Source organism: Hippocampus comes, unplaced genomic scaffold, assembly GCF_001891065.2.
Source record: "Hippocampus comes isolate QL1 unplaced genomic scaffold, H_comes_QL1_v1.1 scaffold367, whole genome shotgun sequence".
NCBI classification, from domain to species: domain Eukaryota; kingdom Metazoa; phylum Chordata; class Actinopteri; order Syngnathiformes; family Syngnathidae; genus Hippocampus; species Hippocampus comes.
Genome location: NW_017805741.1, coordinates 1,473,849 through 1,496,663, shown reverse-complemented (window position 1 = coordinate 1,496,663; position 22,815 = coordinate 1,473,849). Strand labels below are relative to the sequence as shown.

Sequence of the window (22,815 nt, the reverse complement as noted above, 5' to 3'; positions counted from 1 at the left end):
CGGGAGGGAGTGGGGGGGGCGAAAAGGCACAGAGACCTCATTGCTGTGCAGGCTTTCAGCAAAAAAAAAAAAAAAAGGCATCGCTCTTGAACAATGCTCACTACGGCATTCGCAGGGAGGTGCAAAAGGGAGGGGACGAGGAGGAAGCAGGGTGGGGGGGCTGTCATATCTTGGGGGGGGTCTTTCGGAAGCATAACCGGCCTTCTGCCTTCTCTGAGCTTTTAGTGCGGGCCGGGACAGAGCGAAGACGCGCTCACTTGGAGGAGGGCAGCACAGCGCAGCAACTGATAAGAGGGGACGCTCCAAATGTGCCGTTGGCCAACTCAACGCACCCGTGCAACGCTTGATGCGGTGTCTGCGCAAGAGACATCTCTGGAGCACACTTTTGTGCAAAGCACCAATGTGCGTCATTTCACGTGCCTCTATCGAACCCCAAAATAATCCTCAGCTGTTGGAATAGGCTTGCAGGACAAGCCATGGCTGGCAGAGAGCTTTCATAGCATCACAGGGATCTCGTTTTTCAAAGGGATCGGTCAGAAAAAGAGGACAAAATCATTTCTATGCCATTACAAATATATTGGGGGGGAGGTATGGCACAGCAAAATGGCTGCAGTTTTTGCAGGCTTCTCCTGACATTTCTGTTTTGGCTTTGGAGCCAAAGCCTCAAGGCTTTGTACTAACACTGCTGACTTTTTTTCAAACTGCTCATAATTGCCCCTCCACCTTGACTCAGGCTCCAGTTCCAGCAGACCCCCACCACACACACACACACACACACACAACAAACCCCAAAACATTCCGTATGCTTTTCGTTTGGTGATAAGCAGCGTTATGTTGGTGGCAAACAGGTTCAAGCTGGGCCCATGACAAAAGCTCCCATGTGCGTTTTTGACTGGGATGTTTTGCTTTGAAGGGTAAGACCACCTTAGCCCTTTGCTTTGACGTTTTGGAGAAGAGATTAGAGCAAACGGTCCGGACCCGCCAGAAATTCCGGCGACCTCTGTAATCTTGGCAAGCTCGTTGACCCCTTTTCTTCTTGTCTTCGGCAAGTCGGGAGGCACATCCAGTTCTTCTCCGACGGTCACCGTCAATGACTTTCTCATCATTGCTGAGAGCAAGCCATGGTTGAGAAGTCATTACTTCTCTGCAGTCACGGTCTCACAGCTCCCAAAAACAACGTTCAGAATTGTGAAGAATGAAGAGAATCTTGTCTCGGGGTACTTTTTAGGTATGATCTGAAAGAAGGAGCCCTTGACTGCAGGGCGCAAAATGGCATCGGCTGTCGGTGCCAACAGCTCACTCTGACTGGCTGTTAAATGGCCAAGCTGCACGTAAGGTCGAAGTCGACTATGAAAGTGCGCAAAAGCAGACCAAAATGGCCCCAGCGCGTAAATTCAGCTCGGCAAACCCCTTTTGTTTTTCAATTTCGACTTGTTCCTGCCTGATTATGATTGCCAGCTAGGCACTGTGTGTGAGTTTTCTTTCATGAAAGCCACCTTGCTGAAGTCCAAGTAAAAATAAAAAGGACGTTGTTCCCAAAAGGGACGGAAGTCAAATTAATGGAGCTCATAAAATATCACCAGAGGCGGGGCGAGTCGACCGAAGACCTTTGGAGCCCACCAACCAGGGCAAAAATCAAGTGGTCAGTGGGGTTATTGTGTGGGTTTAGCAAGTCATCAATCAAGTCACTCCAGGAAAGTCTTGTCGATTTGCTGACTGCAAAGCCTGAACTTGTCCTCGAGTGTTCCATGGTGACTCATGACTCCAAGATAGGAGTCAGCCTCCTGCTCTTTTACAGCATCGGGTGCTTGAACGGCTCCGCGACTGCAGGTGTAGCCACGAGAGGCGCATCTTGGCTGCTCTTAGTGGCATTCAGAGAGGGGGACGTGCGAAATGTGCGTAAAGAGCAGCGAGGGGGGAGGGGCGGGGGGGTTGTACTTGCGCGCAGCCTGCGCGCGCGCCTTCTCCAAGGATGAACAGACGCTCGCATGCATCCTCGTCCCCTTCGACGTGATCCTACTTCGCATCGTCGTCTCCCGGTGGCCTTCCAAGTGAATTTCCTCGCTCCCTTTTCATGTTTTCATGCCGCCTCGTTCCATCCGTGACGCCGTGGATTGTGTTCATCATCAGCAGCAGCAGCTCCGCCGCCCGCCGCCGCCACCGCCGCTGCGTTGGCGCTGCGGAATAGCCGACGAGGCGAACAAGAAGAGGGCAGCTCTCAGCCCGGGAGACAAGCCAATCCATTTTGGCGGAAGGGGTGGAGGGTGAGGGGGGGGGGCGGCGGGGTGGCAAAAGACAGACGGGCGAGCGGTGATGAGGATGTTGAAGGGAAAAACATCGACGTTAGACTCCGCGACGCCGAGGTAAGCGCGCGCCCGTGCAGGTGTGAACCTTCGAAGGGAAAGCATGAAATGAAATGGCCGGCGCCGCGATTTGATTCCGCGATGCGCCCGCTGACATCCGCACAAGATTGTCGGGTGGCAAATTGTGCACAGGCTGCAAGGATGCGTGACGATTGAGACGGAATGAATATTTCCTCGGCGCAAAAGGACACGGGCGCGCAAACCTGACGTTCAATCAAAAGCACATTTCGTTGCCTTTCGAGAAACGGCAGAGGGGCTGGGGGGGGGCGCGGCGGCGGGGGGTTGTGGGTGCAGTTGTCATTAAGCGCGAAAGGGTGCAAGCCATTTTGTAATGCAGCGTGTGCAGAATTCGGCCTTTTCGGAATTTCAATTGCGTTCCAGAGCAAAGTGCGCAGCTGCATGGATGAATAAGGCCATTCTGTTGGCTTGTGGCACAGGTTGAAGGCTGCTCCTCGCTCAGCTCACTAAATCCACTCCAACGAGGATTATTTTTAAAAATGATTGTTATGATTTCAAATGCAACATTTTCTCATCATTTGATGCGGCATTTGTGCCCACCCCGGTCGCCCCATCCGAATCAATCGAGTGTTGTCATAGTTACAGTCGATGATGTTGGCCCCGCTGCACCTGTGCCGCTTTGTCTTCATGCACACCATCATCTCATCGGGCCTTGAATGCGTGGACTCAACAACCCAGCGCCAGATAGACCCTTCTTTTTGACCCCCCCCCCCACCCCACACCGAAAAGAAAACAAAAAAACCCAACTGCCTCTTCATAAACCTTAACGACCGTGTTGTGGAAAAGTCTCGCGGTGCGATCGCCGTGTGATTGCTTTGTAGCAATTGGTCAGCAGCTTGCAGCTAATTTGTCTTTTCACGACTGAGCGCTCTCTCAGGCCCGATCGAATAATCAATAGCGACATTGTTGCAATCCGCTCTCAACACCAAAGAGCAGCAAAGATTAAAAAAAGAAAAACAACAGCAGCACGAACGAGGAAATACACCTTGGAGAATTTCCTTCAGGGGGAGAGGAGGAATAAATTCAATGCAGGCATACAACGATGTCTTGATTCGACCGTCATTCCCCCCCCCCAAAAAAAAAAGAGTCCGTGTAATTTTGTATGAGCCGAAGCGCATCTCATGAGATCTAAGTCGCCTCATATGGCGGAGAGATTGAGGATGGCGTTTCAAGGCAACAGGCTTTCAGTGTCAAGGTCTCTCTCGCTCCCCACACAGTGAAAGGTTTGTTACCTTGTGTGGTCCTTAACATGCCAAGAATGTGTTTTTGCTCCCCCAAGGCTGTGCAAAGAAGCCCCCCCTCCCCCACCCCCCCTCGCCTACCACAGCTGCTTCAAGACCACTTGTGCGTGGATGCTAGTGCAGTCCAGTTAGGAATAAGACAAACACTCATTTTGACCAGTTTACCTTTCATGGATTAAAGGGAGGAGGGGGGACTTTGAACCCTAAAACACACACAAAACTGCTTGCTTGTTTTTCTCATCAATTGGATGACTTTTAACCAAAGTGGAGTGAATTATTTTGAGCCAGCAGATTCAGCTGAAGATGTAAACCCGGTCGCCATTTTCTTTACAGCCAAGCCACTGACGTTGGAGCTTGACTGTAACAATCTTACAAACCTGCACTGTATCCGCCCGCCCCCCCTCCAAAAAAAAAAGGTGGCTGAACTCCAAATTGCGATCAAATTCCAAATTGGGCAATTCAACAAAACATTTGACGTTTTGGCGAACGACAAACTGTCACGGAGAAAACAACTCGCGAGCTTTGTTGCCGTAGTTGTTGGAAAGTCGTTCCAGCTGAAATGTCGGCTTTAGATAAAGAAACAAATAAGTCAATCATACACGTGTTTTGCTTCGTTTTTCCCTCACGCAGTAAACGCTTTCTTGGTCGCTTGAACTCCTCCATGGGTCGTTTTTAGCCCTTGTTGGATCAAAGTCATCAGCCAACATGGCGGTTGGAATCCTCCCCCCAATGCGCTGGCTCGGCTGTAAATACATACGACGTGCGCCTTCTATGAGGCTGAGGGTGACCAAGTCTGTGGCATGTGCAGAAAAGTTTATTTGAAGCAAAACACGCTCCCTCATGAATTTCCTTCATAGCCATGATAACAGTTCTCAGCGATGTCTCCCCAACGATGACCGATGTTGACCTTGTCAGGTATTATGCTCCGGAGCATTCTAAATTGCATTCAATTTGCTCTCTTGTCCCTGCAAACCTCCCACCCAAAGGTGGACATAACGTAGGAAGAAATCCATCGATCACGCCTGACGTTTGAGGGCAGCGGTGCCCGTCGTGCGTTTTGCGCGGCAAACGCTCATCGGAAGAATGTAGAATGGGGCGCCGGACAGTAAAAACACGAAATGGTGAGTGAGCAGGTTGCCACGGCAACCGTGTTTCTAGGAGCCCATGCGTCGTCGTCGTCGTCGTCGCCGCATATAGCAGAAGGAGACGCAGAGCGCCGCCATCGGAGCGTGTGAAAAAGCCTCGTTGGTTCCAGAGTCAAGCGCGTGTCTCGGACGCGGCCGGCTTCTAAGAGGGCAGCCGTGGTGGAGTCGGAAGGTCTCGAAAACGCTTTTCGCTCTTATCGGCCGAGCCGTGCTAAATTTAGTGAGTCTGCTGATGCTTGCGGGCATTTCTGCTTCCCAAAAAGCGCGCGGCGGCCTCTCGACCAAGGGCACGCTTTTGCTACGCCAGCATATATCGGCGTGGCTCTCAATGTCTCGTTTGGTCGGTCGGGCGGCTCCGGCGCGGGGCCGAACTGGGCTGTTAAGCGGCGCGCTCGAACAATCCTCGGAATTGAATCGCCGGTCCTCACATTTATTAAATTCCGAACGATGTTGTGTTCTTGCTTTCTGCTGGATCGCAAGAATCAACCTCAAGTGTCGTGCGGGTCCTCCGAATTTCAAAGTCATCTTTCAGCCAGTATGTCTCCATTCAGGTTGACCGCATATTTCTGCTTTTCTGCTGCTGGCCACCGAGCAGTTTTTTTTTTTTTGTTTGCGGGGCGACATTTCAGATGCCCATTGAGTCGTTAAGTTCAGCGTCAAGAATATGGCCGCTTCCAGGCCACTCTTTTCACCCTTCTTCACGACCTTGTCTCCAGTACCGGGACGTTGTCATATTTTCATAATTCAATTCCATCCCGGGCATCCTCGCATGAATGTGTTAGGCTAATATCTCCAAGCTACCGCACTGTGCATGACTTGACCTCCTTTCTTTCTTTTTCTCCTTTTCTCTCTTCTAACCCCCCCCCGGCCCCTCCTTCCACAGTGAGAAGAAACAAACATCCTCTGCAGAGGAGACGCTTTCCGGAGCAAAATCCCTCCCAAACATCATTTTAGACTAATAATTGTCATGGGAACAAAAAGAAGGGACGCGCTTTGTTCAACTGACATGCAATGAAGAGCACGGTACTTGGTAGTCACAGCGAAGCATGAGCAAAGTGAAATAAGGATCTACTGAGAGAGAGTGATTGAGCGAGTCTTTAATATCAGATCAGAGCCGTCTTTCTGAATTATGAAGCCATCTTGAAGGAGAAAAACAGCATCAGAACATCAAACATGAACATAAAAATAAGCACTTAAGGTCCCCCGTTCGGAGGCGATTTGGAACGTCAGACGGCAGTCGGGGTGGGTCATGACTGAGTTGCCATGCGTGCCGTCATGGTGAGCAGCCAGCGCAGCCCTTCCCCCCTCCTGTGGCTGGTCCACCTTCTGTTGTGGGTCCACAACCATGGACCTCGGCCGACGGGGGCGGCTCCCGCCTGCCCCGCGCCCTGCAGCTGCTCCAATCAGGCGAGCCGCGTCATCTGCACCAGGAAGACTCTCGATCAGGTGCCGGAGAGCATTTCCGACAACACGCGATACCTCAATCTCCAAGAGAACGCCATTCAGGTGAGCGCCGGCCGGGGTCACGCGGGGTCACGTGGTCTGAGAGGAGGTGGCGCCAACCCACCTCCCTGTTTCTGTTTCCGCACCAGGTGATCAAGTCGGACACCTTTAAACACCTGCGGCACCTGGAGATCCTCCAGCTCTCCAAGAACCACATCCGGCAGATCGAGGTGGGCGCCTTCAACGGGCTGCCCAACCTCAACACGCTGGAGCTTTTTGACAACCATCTCACCGTGGTCCCGTCGCAGGCCTTCGAGTACCTCAGCAAGCTAAGGGAACTCTGGCTGCGGAACAACCCCATCGAGACGCTGCCGGCGTTCGCCTTCCACCGCGTTCCCTCTTTGCGCCGTCTCGATCTCGGGGAGCTCAGGAAACTGGATTTCATCTCGGAGGCCGCCTTCGAGGGCCTGATCAACTTGCGTTTCTTGAATCTGGGCATGTGCGGCCTCAAGGACATCCCCAACCTCACCCCGCTCGTCCGACTGGAGGAGCTGGAGCTGTCGGGCAACCAGCTGGGAATAGTCCGGCCGGGGTCCTTCCAGGGCCTGGTGTCGCTTCGCAAGCTGTGGCTCATGCACTCCAAGGTCTCGGTCATCGAACGCAACGCTTTTGACGACCTCAAGATCTTGGAGGAGCTCAACCTGTCACACAACTCGCTCCATTCGCTGCCTCATGACCTCTTCACGCCTTTGCACCAGCTGGAAAGGGTGCACCTCAATCACAACCCCTGGGTGTGCAACTGCGACGTCCTGTGGCTCAGCTGGTGGCTGAAAGAGACGGTTCCGAGCAACACCACGTGTTGCGCCCGATGCCACGCGCCGCCGGGTCTGAAGGGCAAGTACATCGGCGAACTGGATCAGAGCCACTTCACCTGCTACGCCCCGGTCATCGTGGAGCCGCCCACCGACCTCAACGTCACCGAGGGCATGGCCGCCGAGCTCAAATGCCGCACGGGAACCTCCATGACCTCCGTCAACTGGTTCACCCCAAACGGCACGCTGATGACCCACGGCTCGTACCGCGTCCGCATCTCGGTGCTCCACGACGGAACGCTCAACTTCACCAACGTGACCGTGCAGGACACCGGACAGTACACCTGCATGGTGACCAACTCGGCCGGCAACACCACCGCCACGGCGGTGCTCAACGTGTCCGCCTCGGACCCCAGCAACAGCTACAGCTACTTCACCACCGTCACCGTGGAGACGGTGGAGACGGTGGGGGGAGGGGACGACAAGAACTCGGCCAGACAGTACATCAACGAGACCTTCATCGATTTCCCCAATCCCACCGTCGAAAGGGGGGTCTCGGACGGCTTCACCGTCGCCCCGTCTCTCTCTTCGCTTTCCTCGCTGTCCCCGCGGGCCAACAGGGCCACGGAAAACGCGGCCACCGTCTCCGTCATCGACGTCACCAACATTCCCGGCCTGGACGACGTCATGAAAACCACCAAGATCATCATCGGCTGCTTCGTGGCCATTACTTTTATGGCGGCCGTCATGCTGGTGGTCTTCTATAAGCTCCGCAAGCAACACCAGCTGCACAAGCACCACGGCCCGGCCAGAGCCATCGAAATCGTCAACGTGGAGGACGAGATCGGCGCCGGCGCGGGAAGCGGCATCTCCGGCGGGTCCGCCGTCAACGCCGGCGGCGGCGGCGGAGAAGGAACCCTGCGGATGCACCGTCCCGAAATAGTGAGCCTCCCCAACATCGGCCGTTCCGACACGCTGAACCACTACTACAAGGCCCATCATTTCAACAACAACGTGATGGGTCTGAGTATCGGGCCCGACGGAATGGCATCGGGCGGACTGCACAAGAACCAGCAAGGCCAGGAGATCCCCATCTCCTGTACGCCCGTCCCCATTTCCACGTCCAATTTGCTGGTCTCCTCGGGAAACGGCAGCAACGCCGCCCCGAGTTCCATGTCGCCGCCGCTGCCCATGTCGCTCCCCATGCCCGCGATGGGCCTACACGGCTCGATTAAAGGTTTCATGGGCCAGAACCAGAACCCCCAAATGGAGCCGCTTCTCTTCAAGGGGAGCTCAAAGGAAAACGTCCAGGAGACTCAGATCTAAAAGCGCCGCCGCCGGGACGGAGGGGGGTTGACTGACTTGACGCCAGGAGACGGAGACGGATGGGACACGGCGACGACGACGCACAAACGCAAAGACTCGTCCGCGATGGCGTACTGAGCCGAGGATGACCGCGGCGGGCCCACTTAAGCGTTTGTCGTCACGCTCTCGGCCGAGGAGATCGAGGAACGGACGTTGCTACGATGTAAATCTGTGCCAAAGCGAAGGTTTTTTTTTGCGTTTTCTCCAAACTGCGTTGCCAATGGGCGGACAAAATAAAAACAAAATGCCAACCACGAGAACGACGACAACAACGTCTTTGGGAGTCTTCGGCCCCGAAATCGCCGTTGGCCCGGAGCGACGGAGGACGTGCAGACTCGTACGTCGTGACCCCCGCTGGAGAGGATGGCAGAGCTATGAAATGGGAGAGACCTTTTTTCTTTCTCAAAGAGACGCCACACTTGCTGTGAAGTGACTCGATTGGAGGTGACGATAACGTAGGCAGAAATAGATGGACAGAAAGGTACAGTGCAGTACAAACTACTGTGAAAAATCCACAAAATCTATCAATCTATTTTCATTGAAATGTGTCTCATTGCAAAGTTGGGACGCAGAGATATTTTGGGCTGGGCGCAGGCTCCGCTCCAGTTTGTTTCTATGCGAATGACGAGGAGGGGGCGGAGCCTTGGTTGTGGTCGGCGTTTTCAGTTGGGCGACTTCTCAGAGAACATAAGGGCTCAATTGCAACACTCATTGTGAATCTTTCAATTGGCTTCGAGGCTATTTAGGTTGTCGTCGAGTGAACGCAGATCTCCGTTTGACCAACTTCTGTCTGTTGCTTCGCTAGTACTCATGACAAATTCTTTTGTGTTCCGAGGGTGTATCATGTGTTCTTGTAACGGCCGGCGACTCGGTATTGGAATGCTGTCCACTCTGACGATGTTCCGACTAACGTTTTGCAAACGGGGAGCGTGCTTGCCGTGTGCGGCGAAGGTCGAGGGTTGACTTGGACATGCGAAGGTGAGTATGTGTGTGTGTGTGTGTGTGGGTGTGTGTGTGGGTGTGTGTGTGATTTCAAGCAGACTGCGTAGCCGGGACATTGATACGAGCTCCTCGCTCGCGGTGACTGTCGTCATGCCATAAACGCCGCCGTCACTGACGTTTCCACATCTCTCTGCAGCCGCGTTCCCCGAAGGGATCCCGCAAGGAATGGAAATGTACAGTATCTCAACAATAACGCTGTCCGGTTGTACGACAATTGTAAGAACTGCATTTTTACAGTGCAACTTTCATATCTGTTGGATGCCATTTGCGCTTCTCGCGTTTCAACGATGTACTCCTTTATTTTTGTTAGTTTGATATAATGTGTACAGTTGTCTAGCCATGTATCATGATGTGTGAAATAAACGACTCATATATTGGTCCGAGGCGGCTCAGGGTGGCACCAAGCGTGAGGAATTCTCTGCTCGACCCGCAGCGGCCAGAGACCCGCGTTCGATTCTCCTCGGCGCCCACTTTCCGAGCGGCGCCGTCGGGAGGAGGGCGAGTCAAGTCGAAATTCTCCCCCCGCCAGTCGGAACGCGATGTTATTCAGATTCATATTGAGGAATATCAATCCAGCAGCGTTTGGTGTCGTTTTGTTTTGTTTTTTTCTTTCCTCACTCGCAGGTCCGGATTGATGACAGAACACCGACAACTAGTCAGAGTGCAGGTAACAATATGAGACTGGCGTCTCACTCTGTCGTCTGTTCCGAAAGCGACGTCTCCTTTGCCCGACAAACGGCAGCTCTTCCTCCTCAATGCTTAACAGTGAATCTGCTTTGCCCCGCAGTGTAATCTCACAAGTGGAGCGATCGATCAAGTGAGTTAGGTTGTCTCGCAAGCGGCCGGCCTGGTACTCCGACCGGCTGTTTTTTTTTTTGGTTTTGTTTTTTCGCGCATCCCATTCAAACGGCGATGTATATCGCAGTAAACGTGAGCGTCGCCCCGACGGAGGCGTCGAGCAAACCGAGCTGGACCCACTCGGACTATAAACGAAGGCTAAAGACGTAGCATTTGGCCTCTCCCTTGATGGGATCCGTTTGGCGTCCGCTTGCTCACATTTCAAAGAGCGTACGAGAGAACGTCTTGTGTGTGAGCGTGCGCGATCGTCACGGAGCCCACCTTTTTTGAAATATAATTTAATTTTTTTTGGGGCGGGGGGGGAATGTAATTGCCATTTATTTTTGCCCCCCCCCCCACAATACTACAATATAATTTTTTTTCAAGGCCCTCTTACCGTAATGAAATCAATACGTTAAGCTGCTTGTGCCAATCGTGCGAGCTCTGTGAAATGGAAATCCAACGTTGAGACTGTAACATTGAAGAAAATTGTACCTCACTGTAGACGACGGCTGCAGGTGGACGACTCCTCGACTTGTGGATTACCCCAAGACATCCGTCATGATGTGGACTGTCGTTGACTGCTGGAATAACGAGATCGCCAATGGACGGTCCTTTTCGCAACCTGAAAGGTGAGCCATTGTGTTTCATCATGTGAGAAAGATCCCAGAGAACTGCCCGTTTTTTTTTTTTTGCGCGCGTGTCATAAAATGTCTCGACCTGACGAGCGGCCGCAGAGTTCCGTCCAGTGGCCACGTCGCTCGAGTGAACAGGCGTCACTATTTAGTCAATATGTGACACAAGATTTCACTAGCCTGGAGGGTTTCTCGCCACAAACAATCAGCCTGACCAACAAGGCATGTCACCTACAGAGCGAGGGAGAGCGGGAAAAAAAAAAAGCTGCGTGTTTGTGCAAGCGCACAAATGTCGCTGATGTGTGCGGAAAGGTCACGCTTGTGCTGCGTGATGACCACGCGACTTTGCTCGTGTCACTTAAAAAAAAAAAAAAAAAACACACAGAACTGAATGGCTGTCATCTAAACGAGGAAAATGTGCTTTCTGACGGACGTCCAGTGAAAGAGTTTTTGTTTTTTCCTGCCGTTGCATATATTCCTGTACGTCGAGTAGCACTTGTCCTAGAATGCCTTCATCCTCTGTAGTCTACGTGACGGAATGACAGCGGGAGTGTCCGATGCATAATGTCGTTTGCCGCAAACACGGCGGAGCAGACGCCTCGGAGTAATTACTGCAGGAATGTACAGTGTGTCGCAAAATGTTCCCCGGCGGATACGCGCCCACACACGCAAGAGCACACGCGGGGCTCGGCGCGGATGCCATTATTAGCTGATACTTAATTGATTTTTGATTGACCGTAACGTCTGTTGGGAGGCGATGCCTTTACTCTGGAGACCGTCGATGCTTTTGGCTTTTGTCGGCGCTGCGCACGATGTCAGAACGCTTACGTAGCCCCCGCGTAGCCGAGGAGTGCGCGGGCGGGGTTTTTGGGTGGCTTATCAGAGCTTGGCCTCCGAGGTCATTTGCTCGCCCTCTCGCGAATTCAGTGAGAAATGTCAAAGCACGTTCTTGATGAAATATACACGCCGTGACATCGCCGACCCAAGCTTGAAGATCCCACTCGGCGGAAACGCTCCCCAAAACGGGAGAAAAGCGTGACGACTGTCCACTTTGGCCGCTTCCCATCCCGCCGCTGCCATCTTGCCAATTCTCCTTCTGTCCTAAAGAAGGACGTTTGAGTCCCATGGGCCAGAGGAATATTGACGTGGAGAGATGAGTTATTGATTCCTGGGAGAGGACAAGCGAGACAGTTGACATGCAGCAGACTGCTCCGTGGACCAAACAGCATGAAAGAATCGGGCACCAATGACACAATATAAGATGTGATATGCATCTATCGAGTTTTGCTCAAACACGTGTTCGCCGACGGAGAAAGGTGCTCGCCTCCTCTGCGGCGCAGTGATGCATCTTTACATGATGCAACGCTGCTTTCTTCTAGGGCCTTGTACTGTGTGTGTGGGTGTGTGTGTGTGTGTGTGTGTGTGTGTGTGTGTGTGTGTGTGTGTGTGTGTGTGTGTGTGTGTGTGTGGATATGAAGCAATAATACAAATGTGTTCCATCCTGATCGAATGGGATGATGACATTGATGCGAAATAGCTTTGGCCTTCCCCCGGCTGCAATCTGGCTTCCACAGAGATGCATCTTCTTGTCTCACGGCTGCTTTGACATCGCTGTGTGATCGTTGAACGCATGAGACGGAAACGCACGGACTTATACAAACGCGCGCGGGTTTGTGCTTGATGACATTTCAACTAAGAAAAGAATTATTTGAGCACGCTAATATATTCCCACAGGCTATTATGCAAATTTGGAGGCTGCGCATTGTGCGATGCGACTCCAGCGGGGAGTTCACCATCACGTTAGAAATTAGCATTGTTCACACATCCGCTTATCTTTAGGCCTCTTTCTGCACTCCCCCCTCCCCCGCCCTCCCCGCTCCTTTCTTCCCTGCGTCCCTTCCTTCCCGTTCTCGCTGCGGTGTTGCTGTAGCAACAGAGAAATGTGGGAATACCTCCGTCCTTCAGAGCGCAGGAGACGGAGGGAAGGAAGGAGCACATGAGGATGATGCTTGTGTGAAAATTGGTGACATTAAAACAAAACAAAAAAACATAACCCGACATTCACCCTCCTGCTGATTCTAATGAGGGGGAGGGGGGTCGGCGAGGGGGCGTAGTGTAGGGTCTCCGACGGACGGCAGGAAGCTCTGTGCGTCCATGTCCGAGTAGCGCACTGGGCCCTACGCGTCATTTTTCCGACGATACGTGTGTTCTGGACATCTCCATTTGGAGTGAGGCTGCAGTTTCCATGACAACGCCCAGACGAAAATAGCAGCACACTCTCCTGCCCCCCCCCTCTCTCTCTCTGTCCCTGTCTCACTCTCACTCTCTCTCTCGCCCTCTATCGGTTCACAGTGCACCGATAACGGTTCATCCCAGATCTTCGGGCCTCCTTTTTATCGGGATGAGACATCTCAAGCGCCCCCCCTCGTCTCCATTCATCAGATGGACTCGGGCACACGGAACCCACCACAAGCCCCCTCCGGCTCCCCACCCCACACCTCCATCCCGCTATCATAGCTCCGCCCACATCTTATCTCCATGGCGCACCACGTTCTGTCGACATGTATCAAAACAGCTGTTGCCACGGCGACGCGCTTGAAAATCGCCGCTATAATTTCCAACAAAGCAAAAACACTCGAGCCCACTGGGATGCGAGTGTGTGTGTGTGTGTGTGTGTGTGTGTGTGTGTGTGTCTGTGTCTTTGTGTGTGCGTGTTTATTTGAGTGACAGGCAACTGCTGTGTTGTAAGTGACCCTTTAGTGAACTGCTGGGTATCGAACGCTGCTGTTACATGCTGTTTGTTTGTGTGTGTGTGTGTGTGTGTGTGTGTGTGTGTGTGTTAGTCACATCTGGTGATTGCTTCAAGACCAATCAGTATGTCCATTATTTACAGCAGTGGTGAGCGGTCAGGCACAGCAAATGCCATGGCACGTTTGCATGTTCACGGTGGGGTATCGGGTATCAACTCTTTCTGAACTCGCGGGAATGGGCCGAAAGCTGAAAACGCTTCATGCCGGGTGGGATGGTTGTGGAGTGAGAGAAATATGCCAAAGAGCCTCAGGCCCATCAAAGACCTTTGGAATAAATGAGACCAGAGAGGACAGGCCCGCATCGTCTTGTGGAAAGTCTTTTGCTCTCCTCGCGAGAACTCCGAGACCCGCTGCGCCCCGTTTCTTCGTTTGCTTGACGACGACTCATGCGCACCCTCGCGCTCATCGGATGAGAGTGGGACAAATGGGACGTCGGCCATCTTCCGCTTTGGCCTCGCGAGGCCGCGCTACATAGGAGATCGTATCTTATGAAACAAGATGTCAGCTCGCCGTCTTCGCACTCAATCATCCCGTTGCACCCCGGAAAGCTGCTTTGATACTAACACATACTTAGATATGTGCCAAGTCGGGGAAAACACTCCCGGGCTTTGTAAATCTCAGGCCAAACCCACAGCAGATGACACGGTGCATCATAATGAGTCTTTCTGGCCTTGGGAGCGCGCGCATGGACGCCTCGCGGGAATCGGCGTTTTCCCCACGTCCACCCCTGACGATCAACAATCGGCTTGGAAAAAATGCAGTCTCCTCATTTCCAACCCAAATGATCTGGCAAAGCTCCTAAAAGGCGATCAAAGATTCTGAAAAAATCCAAACTGCTAAAGGGGGACCTTTTAAGAGGATTGAAGGCATATGGAGCTTTTGGCGTCTTATCTGCTATCATGTTCCTGATGCGATGCGACGCGACGGCGGTGCTGATGATACCGTACTCGAGAGCCACGTGAGCGTGATTATGTTTGCACATTGTATGTGACAAAGGATTACTGTGAGCCCCAACTGCAGCGGCGTATCTCTCGCAGACACGACAGCTTTGTGTGTCACCCTCTTTGCCAGTGCGTCTCAACGCCATGGCAAAAAGAGTTGGCTGGGGGGGCCGAAATGACTCATTTTACTTAAGCGTATTTATTGGGGTACTTAACTGCTAATATGTTGAGTCGTGTTTTTTTTTTTTAAATATATATTTTGTTTTGTTTTAAACTAAAGTAATAGATGCAATGGATTTGTATTTATTTATTTGTTTTTTTTCCTTGTTAACCGAGACGGCCATCATTTGTGTCGCGGTGACTCGTCACTGATTCGACTCGGTCCAAATGGTCCAAGATGGCGGCATTCTACTTCTGCCAGCCGTCTGGGGCTGTCTTTGACTCCCCATGGAGTTGCCATGTGGAAATGGTCAGAAAGAGCACCATGGCGCCTTACTGCGACCGTGTGACGTGAGCCGTTATATATGACGCTCGGGGTGGTGCGCCGTGGCCATCGATCGCCTATTGAATGATGTCCTGGGGATCTTCACGGGGGCGGGGGACTTCGGGCAGCCCACCAAGGTACACGAGTTCGCAATTAAAGCCTTTCCGCCTACGGCGGTGGGAATCGACGTCACATATGTGACCGTAGGGCACATTAGTGCGCTGCGAGAGCTCATCAAGTGCGTCATGGGGAATTAGTCGCTTGACTAAATTTAGTGGCCAAGTGGTTTGCGCGTCTTGAATACAAGGAAGCTACATCAACAGTGTTTGATTTTGTTTTTTTGTGGGGGGTTCCCCCCTTCCATGGTGAGTTCAAGTCGGTAAAAGTTGCCAAGCACCCCTGTTGGGGCAAAGTGTGCAGCAAATCCCACTTCAAATGCTCATTCAAGGTGCATTTCTCCGTTGGTGTCCCGCGAAAAGATGGCAAAAAATGACCGGGGTGGGCATGGGGGTACTCACTCGTGTACGTAGTTTCTTCAACCGTAATGCTGCTGAATAGTCTGGAGAACAAGCCGAAGGCCTGGTAGTGACCCCAGCCAGTTAATGAGCGCGACTCACCGCTGCCCAGGCCTCGTAATGAGCCGCAACAAGGAAGGAAACGCTGGCCGCGGGCTCCGCGTGCAATCCACTTGGCGACATGCGTGTTGTGTCCGTGTGCCCGCCAGGCCGCACGCTAACTCCCGAGGAGCCGATTTCTTCTTCCTTCCTTCTCTGACCCGCTCATTGTCATCTCTCTCCTGTCACCTCCCTAAATCTTACGCCGTTACCACCCAAAATAACATCTCTGCTTCGCACCTGTCACCGCCGATTTGTCTCCCGGCCCTCCGTCAACTCGTGCGCTCGTGTTGTCTTTTCATTTGACAAAGTGTAAGGCAGAGAAGGAAAAAAAGAAGCCTCCTCAGCACCACAGAAACGGCAAATCTTATCAGAGGGATTTCAAAAAAGTGACAGAACGTGCGACAGAGAGCCGTCAAGGCTAGCGAAGGCTGATGTCGCAGGAGATCACGACGAGGCACATCTTCCCTCCTCTTGTCATGGTGGCAAGAGAACAATCCGCTTGCTTTGCTCTGCATTTATTTGCGGAATAAATAAGAAAGTGAATAATGTGCATTCATGCAAATGCAGCCCTGGTGGCTCTTGTCTTTCTCTCTCTCTCCCAGTCCATTTTCTATAAAAGCACAGAGACAAAACTGGGTGCTCTCTTTGGAAGAAGACCGTAGCACCAATTTATTAGCAACTTTTGCGCCACAAGACTCATTATTAAAGTTCAATTTTAATCTTGTCTAATATATGAATGTTGCAAATAAAAGCATACTATATATACAGTGTGTGTGTGTGTGTGTGTGTGTGTGTGTGTGTGTGTGTGTGTGTGTGTATAAAATCACACACTGTATATGAATATGTAACCATGTGAACCATACTTTGAATTATCTCGTGAGTGTTGCCCTCTGCCCTCGTGTAATTAATGTAGCACTGTCACTTTTAGCATAGCGGTAGGTAAGATCCCGCGGGAACACGTCGCGCGAGTGAGACTCAGACCCGGAAGTGAAGGGTGGACGAAATGCCCGCGAAAGGTGACGGCCTGGCAACTATGCATGCTACTTTCTCCAACCCGATATACCTCCAATCGTCATTGTCATCCGGGCGATGTTCAGGTAATCAGTAAACTATTTTGCCATGAAGCAGATTGATTGTTTTGACTGACGATTAATTAATTGGGTGATATTTGTCGAGTAGAATATCGTGGTTTGGGAGTTTGAGCGCTGCCGCGTGGTGGGTCGTGTGACAAACGTGTCGCGAAGTGTTCTCGTCTGGACAAGATGGAAATACTCTGTGAAAGGTGCTCCCTCTTTTGTGTTTCGGTTAAGTTTGAAACCGAAGTCAAGTTCAGTCTGATGAATATCATGTCAAACTCAAAAGGAGCTTTTGATCAATTTTAACCAAGCAAATCCCCAAACTGTTCCTTGTCTCAAGTCATGTGACCGTTTCCCCATCATGCTCCAGTTACTGCGGCGGCCCATTTTAACACTGTCCACAGGGGCCGTGAGAAAGTGCTTATAATCTCATCTCATAAGACAAAAAAACCCCCCAAACTGTCCCGTATTTATGGCACGGAGAAATACTGTGCAGTCCCGTAATAATCTTGTAACTTTTCCAGTGTCATAGGTGATTGTGGAAGATTCTCACAAGTCCGAGAGCCAAAACTGTCCAAGATGTTGACCACTGGTGAATGAGGAACGCTTGACAGCACCTTTTCTTCTCTACTTCTTAGTGCCAAAATGAGTAGCACCAGACATGATGTCCTGTCTGATTTCAGCTTCCCCCCGCTGGGACGGTGACTCCAGTGCTGCAATTTCTCGCAGATGTTCAGCGATGCTAATTAATGATAGGATTGTATGAGAGTCACAATTACAACGAAAAGCTTTTAATTAAACGGAGTCCCATGCGCCGCCTATTAAGGAACCTGACCACCTTCCTGCGTTGAATATTTAACACCCTCTGCTGGAAGCACAATAGTTACAGGAAGCACAAGGTTAAACTTGCAACTATTTCAAATTGCTCTGCGCTCTGCACTCCCCCCCCAAAAAAAAAAGTTAATTAAAGTGTTTAAGCGTTTAATCAAGCTTTTTTATTCCATACAGCACTTGCGGTTGCGAGATGGATTCCAGGCCAGGTTGAATGCTCTCCTTCACACATACAAAATGAGCGCTTGTTATCTTCCGAGCAGCTCTGAAAATATCTGGAATGCCCGAAACAAAGAATCGCAGCCATTTATGAGCCTCCAACCCACACGGGCGCTTCCCCTCTTTCTCTGCCGGTCGTGTCGTGTAATGTGATTACTAGCGGAACCGACTCTGCTAATGCGCTTGTGCGGAGGAACCACAACATGACCCTCCCACACTGGACCACCAAAGATGTCGTGGATACCCTGAAGGTGGCGGTGGAGGGCGGAAGGGGAGCAGGATTAGAGGTCGTGCACACTTTTTGCGCTTTTGATCCACAGGTGTGAGCAGCGTTTTTGCAGTGGCAGGAGGCCTCCTTGCGGTGGCGCTGTTGCTCAGTCCGCTTTTGTGCTGTGCCCAGGCCAAGGGCAAAATATTCAATAGTACCTGCCAAAATGTCATCATTTTTTTTCTTTTGTAGGAACAAGCTAAAACCAATGCATCAGTCGCACTGAAGCGATTTATCATTGTCCACGTCAGAGGTTCGTACTTCGACAGCACTTTCATGATGATTGAGTGGACACCAAAGGGGCTTTATCGCGACACTGACATCGTTCTAGTTTTGTGATCATAATTGCTTTTCAGAATAGAAACCTCTACTTTGCTGTACGGCTGAGAATCATTCTCAGTGGAGAAAAAGAAAGAATAATCGAAATAACTAGAAGCGGAAGAAATGTTTGCAAATGAAGGACAACCAAAATCCAGCACACACAAATAACGCTGATTTATTTGCTTGTTTTCTTCATGACAAACTCTGACATTCGCCGTCCAGAGTTGGCGCCGCACACTTCGGTTCCTAAACCCGGTTTGGATCCACGGCAACTGTCAGGAAGCAGAACAGTTGATTGGCATTTGTCCAAAAGTGAAATCCGGGAACTTGATCGGGTCATTAGAAAGCACAGAGGAGAGTGATTGTTCAGCCCTGTTTGTAGCGTGCGAGCTTCTTCAAATGTCCTCACATTTGCCATCAAAGGCCCAAAGCGTCTCGGTGGCCGCCCCTTTTGCGTGTTCTGTACTTGCAGCAACGTTAGCCATAGCGTTGGCAGCGAACAAGATGACGCGAGCCGCTATCGATATGCTCGGAAATCATGACGGGGGTGTAACTGCAGCCGGCATGTAACCGGATTAAACCCCACTTCGTGGCTTCACCTCAGCGTGTTTGAGTTTAGCACCCGCATACCATACGCGTGCTCAGTGTCAGCATGTTTTGGTGTTTTGTTGCGCCATCTCTAATAGCATCAAGAGGGAGGACAGTGAGTTCTGGTGGCCAACCTCGAATGTTCAGCTTGCACTCCACCTCATCTCGGCCCAGCTCGTTGATGGCCACGCAGGTGTATTTGCCTCCGTCAAAGGTGCTCGGCTTGCGAATGTTGAGGGTCACCACGCCTTGGTTGTTCTGCATCAGGTACTTGGGGTCGTCGCCGATGATCATCTTGTTCTTCATCCACACGATCTTGGGCTGAGGAGCGAAACAATGGTACGAAAGGTCTCAGAACAGACGGGGCAGCCGCTGCCCTTTTCTACGAAAGGTCACCCTCCCGACGGGGGCTTCGCTTTGCAAGTGAGGAATGGCGGCGATGCCGAGGTGCGACTCGGACTTGGCGCGGCCTGATCCGAAACCGTGCTCCGTACCTTCGGGAAGCCTCTGACGGCACAACTGATGGCAGTGCTGTACCCGGCCACCACAGTTCTGTCCACGAGGGGCTGGGTGAACTTGGGGACGCAGGACATGTCCTTCTCCTGGTAGGGGGCTTGCTTCAGCTGCAGACCTTTTGAGGGCAAGAGCGGCAACGCGGGGGCAGGTCAGATGGGATGCAAATGTGATCGTATCCTTTTATTGGGCGGCAGAGGCGACAAATCTTTGTGTGTAAATGTGTACTTGGCACCTGTCTTGGCGATGGTGGCTGTGTTCTTGCTGTTACGAGGCTCCTCGCTCAGGCCGCACATATTCTCGCTGTAGACGCGGAACATGTACTCGTTGCCCATTATGAGGTCGGACACGGTGCAGTGCGTCCGTTTGTTGTGTTCATAGACGGTGAACCATTCCTAGAGAAAGGCAACACTTCCCTCACATATGATGTGATGCCGTGGTCCGCCTCGGTCACCTCCCCTTGTCGGACACGGTGCAGTGCGTCCGTTTGTTGTGTTCGTAAACGGTGAACCATTCCTAGAGAAAGGCAACATTTCCCTCACATATGATGTGATCTGGTGATGCCGTGGTCCGCCTCGGTCACCTCCCCTCCTCCTCCTCCGTCTTTGCCTCACCTTCGTCTTCATGTCCGCCTTCTGGATGGTGTATCCGCTGACCTCGCAGTTGCCGTCGTCGGTGGGGGGAGCCCACTCCAGCGCGGCGTTGAAGCCCCACACATCGGTCACCCTCACGTTTAGAGGCGGCGCGGGCTTTTCTGATTGGGTTTCACGGCAACGGTCATGCCATCGGCGCGTGTACGGGTGTGACCCCTGGTCGCGGACCGAGGGGACTTACCGACAACTCTGAGTTGGAAACTGCTCCTGTCCTCCATGTTCTCAATCTTTAGAACCAGCTCATACGTTCCAGAGTGCTCTCGTTCTGCCGAGCGGATGAAGAAGATGCTGTCCACGTTGGTGGTACGGACATTGATCACTTTTGGGTCAATGGGTACGCCGTCCTTGAACCAGCTTGCGACAGGACGGGGTTTACCCTATCAGACAAGAAGTGAGGATGTTGGATGTCGGAATTTATAATCGGAGAGGTTGTTTTTTTTTTTTTTTCCCCAGACCTGGAAGGGGATGGTCAGGTTGATCTTTTCTCCCACTTTCCTGATGTACTTTGTCCTAAGGTGCCGAGGGAGGCGGATCTTCGGATGCTCTAATGAAGGTAAAGCCATTTAAAAGTTGAAACCGTTCTTGGATTATCGAGTAAGCACCGCAACATTACACTGCAAATCGAAATGGATCCGACCAGCTCTATCCAAAGAAAAGAGACTTTGCAATGATTTGTTTTTAGAGCCCGGTGGTCTGGGGTCCAACCGATGGATAAGTCAACTCGCCGACTCTGCTGAAAAGAACGACCAATTCTGTCATCGACTTGGGCTGGACTTTGAATCTCATCATCATCTTTAGTCATTCGACCCTTGCGGAGTACTAGTAAGTGTGCCGTGTTGTGTTCATAAGTATCTTCCCATCTTGAAGGGACCAAATGATGACTCACCCATGATCTCACGGATGGTGACGGGCTGCGACATGACGGCGGGAGGACTGCGCCCGGCGATGTTCACGGCCACCACCCTGAAGTTGATCTTCTCCCCCACAGGTAGGCCACGCACCACAAAGGTCTGCCTTTCACACAGGTCTGTGTTGGCTGTCACCCACTCAGTATCTGGAAAGGGGGGGGGGCAATAACAAAGCAACTGAATTTGAATCGTAATCTCTTCCTTTTGAAATCATCAGTCGAGGTTTTCAGGTGGAATTTGCGGATGACCTCAAAGGCGCCATCACCTTCGACGTGAGCTGAGTTTAGAGCGTCATAGTGGTGCAGAGCCTAGATCGAAGCCCACAGCCCAATATGCCAAAGTTTTTGTGAGTCGTGCATAATCTTAGACAGCACCTCCGTCTTTGCAGTATTCAATGACGTAGCCATCCAGGCCCCCGGCTCCGACTCTCTCCGGGGCCAGCCACTTCAGGGTGCACGTGCTGTCCGTCACATCGTTCACCGTCAGGCGCATCGGCGCACTCGTCGGAGCTGAGCGGCACAGAAAAAAAGAGCCATTGAATGGCTGAGGACGGGGTGCCCTTTGAGGAAAGGAAGCGGGTCGGCCGTGACGCCTACCGATAGGCATGAAGGGCTTGGAGGTGAGACTTGGCGGGGACAGGCCGATGCTGTTGACGGCAAACACGCGCATCTCGTACACGACGCCTTCGATCATCCTCTTGGCCTCGTACGTGGTTGGTTCGTGCACGTCGAAGTTCAGCTTTGTCCATCTGGATGAACCTTTCTTCTTTCTCTCCATCAGATAGCCTGGTGGATTCACAGCGTGAAGAGACGAGAGACGCAGCGTGCCTGCGTGTTTCGCGTCCTTTACCCTTGATTTGTGCGCCGCCGTCGAATTTGGGAGGCTCCCAGGTGATGGTGGCGCAGTCCTCTCCCACTGATGTGCACTTGACGTGCTCAGGAGCATCGGGCACATCTGAAATTCAAGCACCAACAAGGTTTGCTACTCGACACCTGCCGTTTGGACGTTGGTAACTTGATTGCAAAAAAAAAAATGTGTGTGGCATTTTTGGCAATGTGCAAAATATTTCCCAAGATATCTTCAATGACCTAAAAAAACAATTCCAGTTGGTTGGTTTTGGTCAAAAGGGCGTGGATAACATTTGAGGCAACTTTTTGGTCTTTTGGTTCCCAAGACATCCCGAATCAGCAGACTCGTGGAACGGCTCTTAAATTTGGGAATTTTTCAAGGGAACTGGTGGAATTTTAACAACATGAGAAAAATTGGGAATTTGGGAAAGTGTGTCAAATTGCTGGCAGAGATTGTGTCAGTCTTTCGACATTTGAACGGGTTGAGAAATGTGCCTTCCAACAGCAACAAAAGTTGTTTTGATAGTAAGTGGGGTGAATGCTTTTTGCCACCAACAGCCAATATCGCTTTGACGTACCGACCACCTTCACATGCAGCACGGCCTTGTCTTCTCCGGCGGGGTTGGTCACAACAATGGTGTAGTTGCCCTCATCTTCCCGCTCCGCACCCTCGATGATGAAGCAGCTCAAGTCCTTCCTGCTCTCCACCCTCACGCGCCCCGACGTCTCTGTGATTGGCTAACGCACAGCAAATTGCCGATGTTGATTCCATTGACTTGTAAGTACGAGGGCACGGTTGCCTTTGTTTTCATCGACTGGACCGCGGGCTCGACATTAACATCCCACGTGCACGGGCGTCCAGTCGAACGGCCTCCGT

The 22,815-nt window shown here is 51.8% G+C and overlaps 2 protein-coding genes across 2 annotated transcripts in view; one reads left to right on the top strand and one right to left on the bottom strand.

Annotated features, from left to right (window-relative positions):
- Nucleotides 1–1,642: 1,642 nt before the first annotated feature.
- LOC109523960 (leucine-rich repeat-containing protein 4B-like) lies at nt 1,643–9,772 on the top strand. Its single transcript, XM_019883481.1, has 3 exons — nt 1,643–2,363; nt 5,651–6,273; nt 6,360–9,772. The coding sequence occupies exons 2-3, from the start codon at nt 6,031–6,033 to the stop codon at nt 8,346–8,348; spliced, it is 2,232 nt and encodes a 743-aa protein (XP_019739040.1). The 5' UTR covers nt 1,643–2,363; nt 5,651–6,030; the 3' UTR covers nt 8,349–9,772.
- An 8,806-nt stretch (nt 9,773–18,578) lies between these two features.
- LOC109523883 (myosin-binding protein C, fast-type-like) overlaps nt 18,579–22,815 on the bottom strand; it is a 13,889-nt gene continuing 9,652 nt past the window's right edge. The window contains exons 14-25 of the mRNA XM_019883323.1: nt 22,517–22,676; nt 21,940–22,044; nt 21,687–21,875; nt 21,465–21,599; nt 21,069–21,236; nt 20,638–20,726; nt 20,364–20,559; nt 20,144–20,283; nt 19,765–19,924; nt 19,511–19,647; nt 19,151–19,337; nt 18,579–18,700 (exon numbers count right to left, since the gene is read on the bottom strand). Coding sequence (XP_019738882.1) covers nt 18,675–18,700; nt 19,151–19,337; nt 19,511–19,647; nt 19,765–19,924; nt 20,144–20,283; nt 20,364–20,559; nt 20,638–20,726; nt 21,069–21,236; nt 21,465–21,599; nt 21,687–21,875; nt 21,940–22,044; nt 22,517–22,676 — 1,692 coding nt within the window. The 3' untranslated portion in view covers nt 18,579–18,674. The remainder of the gene's footprint in view (nt 18,701–19,150; nt 19,338–19,510; nt 19,648–19,764; nt 19,925–20,143; nt 20,284–20,363; nt 20,560–20,637; nt 20,727–21,068; nt 21,237–21,464; nt 21,600–21,686; nt 21,876–21,939; nt 22,045–22,516; nt 22,677–22,815) is intronic.

Bases quoted from the DNA above. Each gene is read 5' to 3' on its own strand.
- LOC109523960 (XM_019883481.1), top strand. From the start codon at position 6,031: ATGCGTGCCGTCATGGTGAGCAGCCAGCGCAGCCCTTCCCCCCTCCTG. The intron at 6,274-6,359 runs GTGAGCGCCGGC...TTTCCGCACCAG, and splicing joins TCCAAGAGAACGCCATTCAG to GTGATCAAGTCGGACACCTT.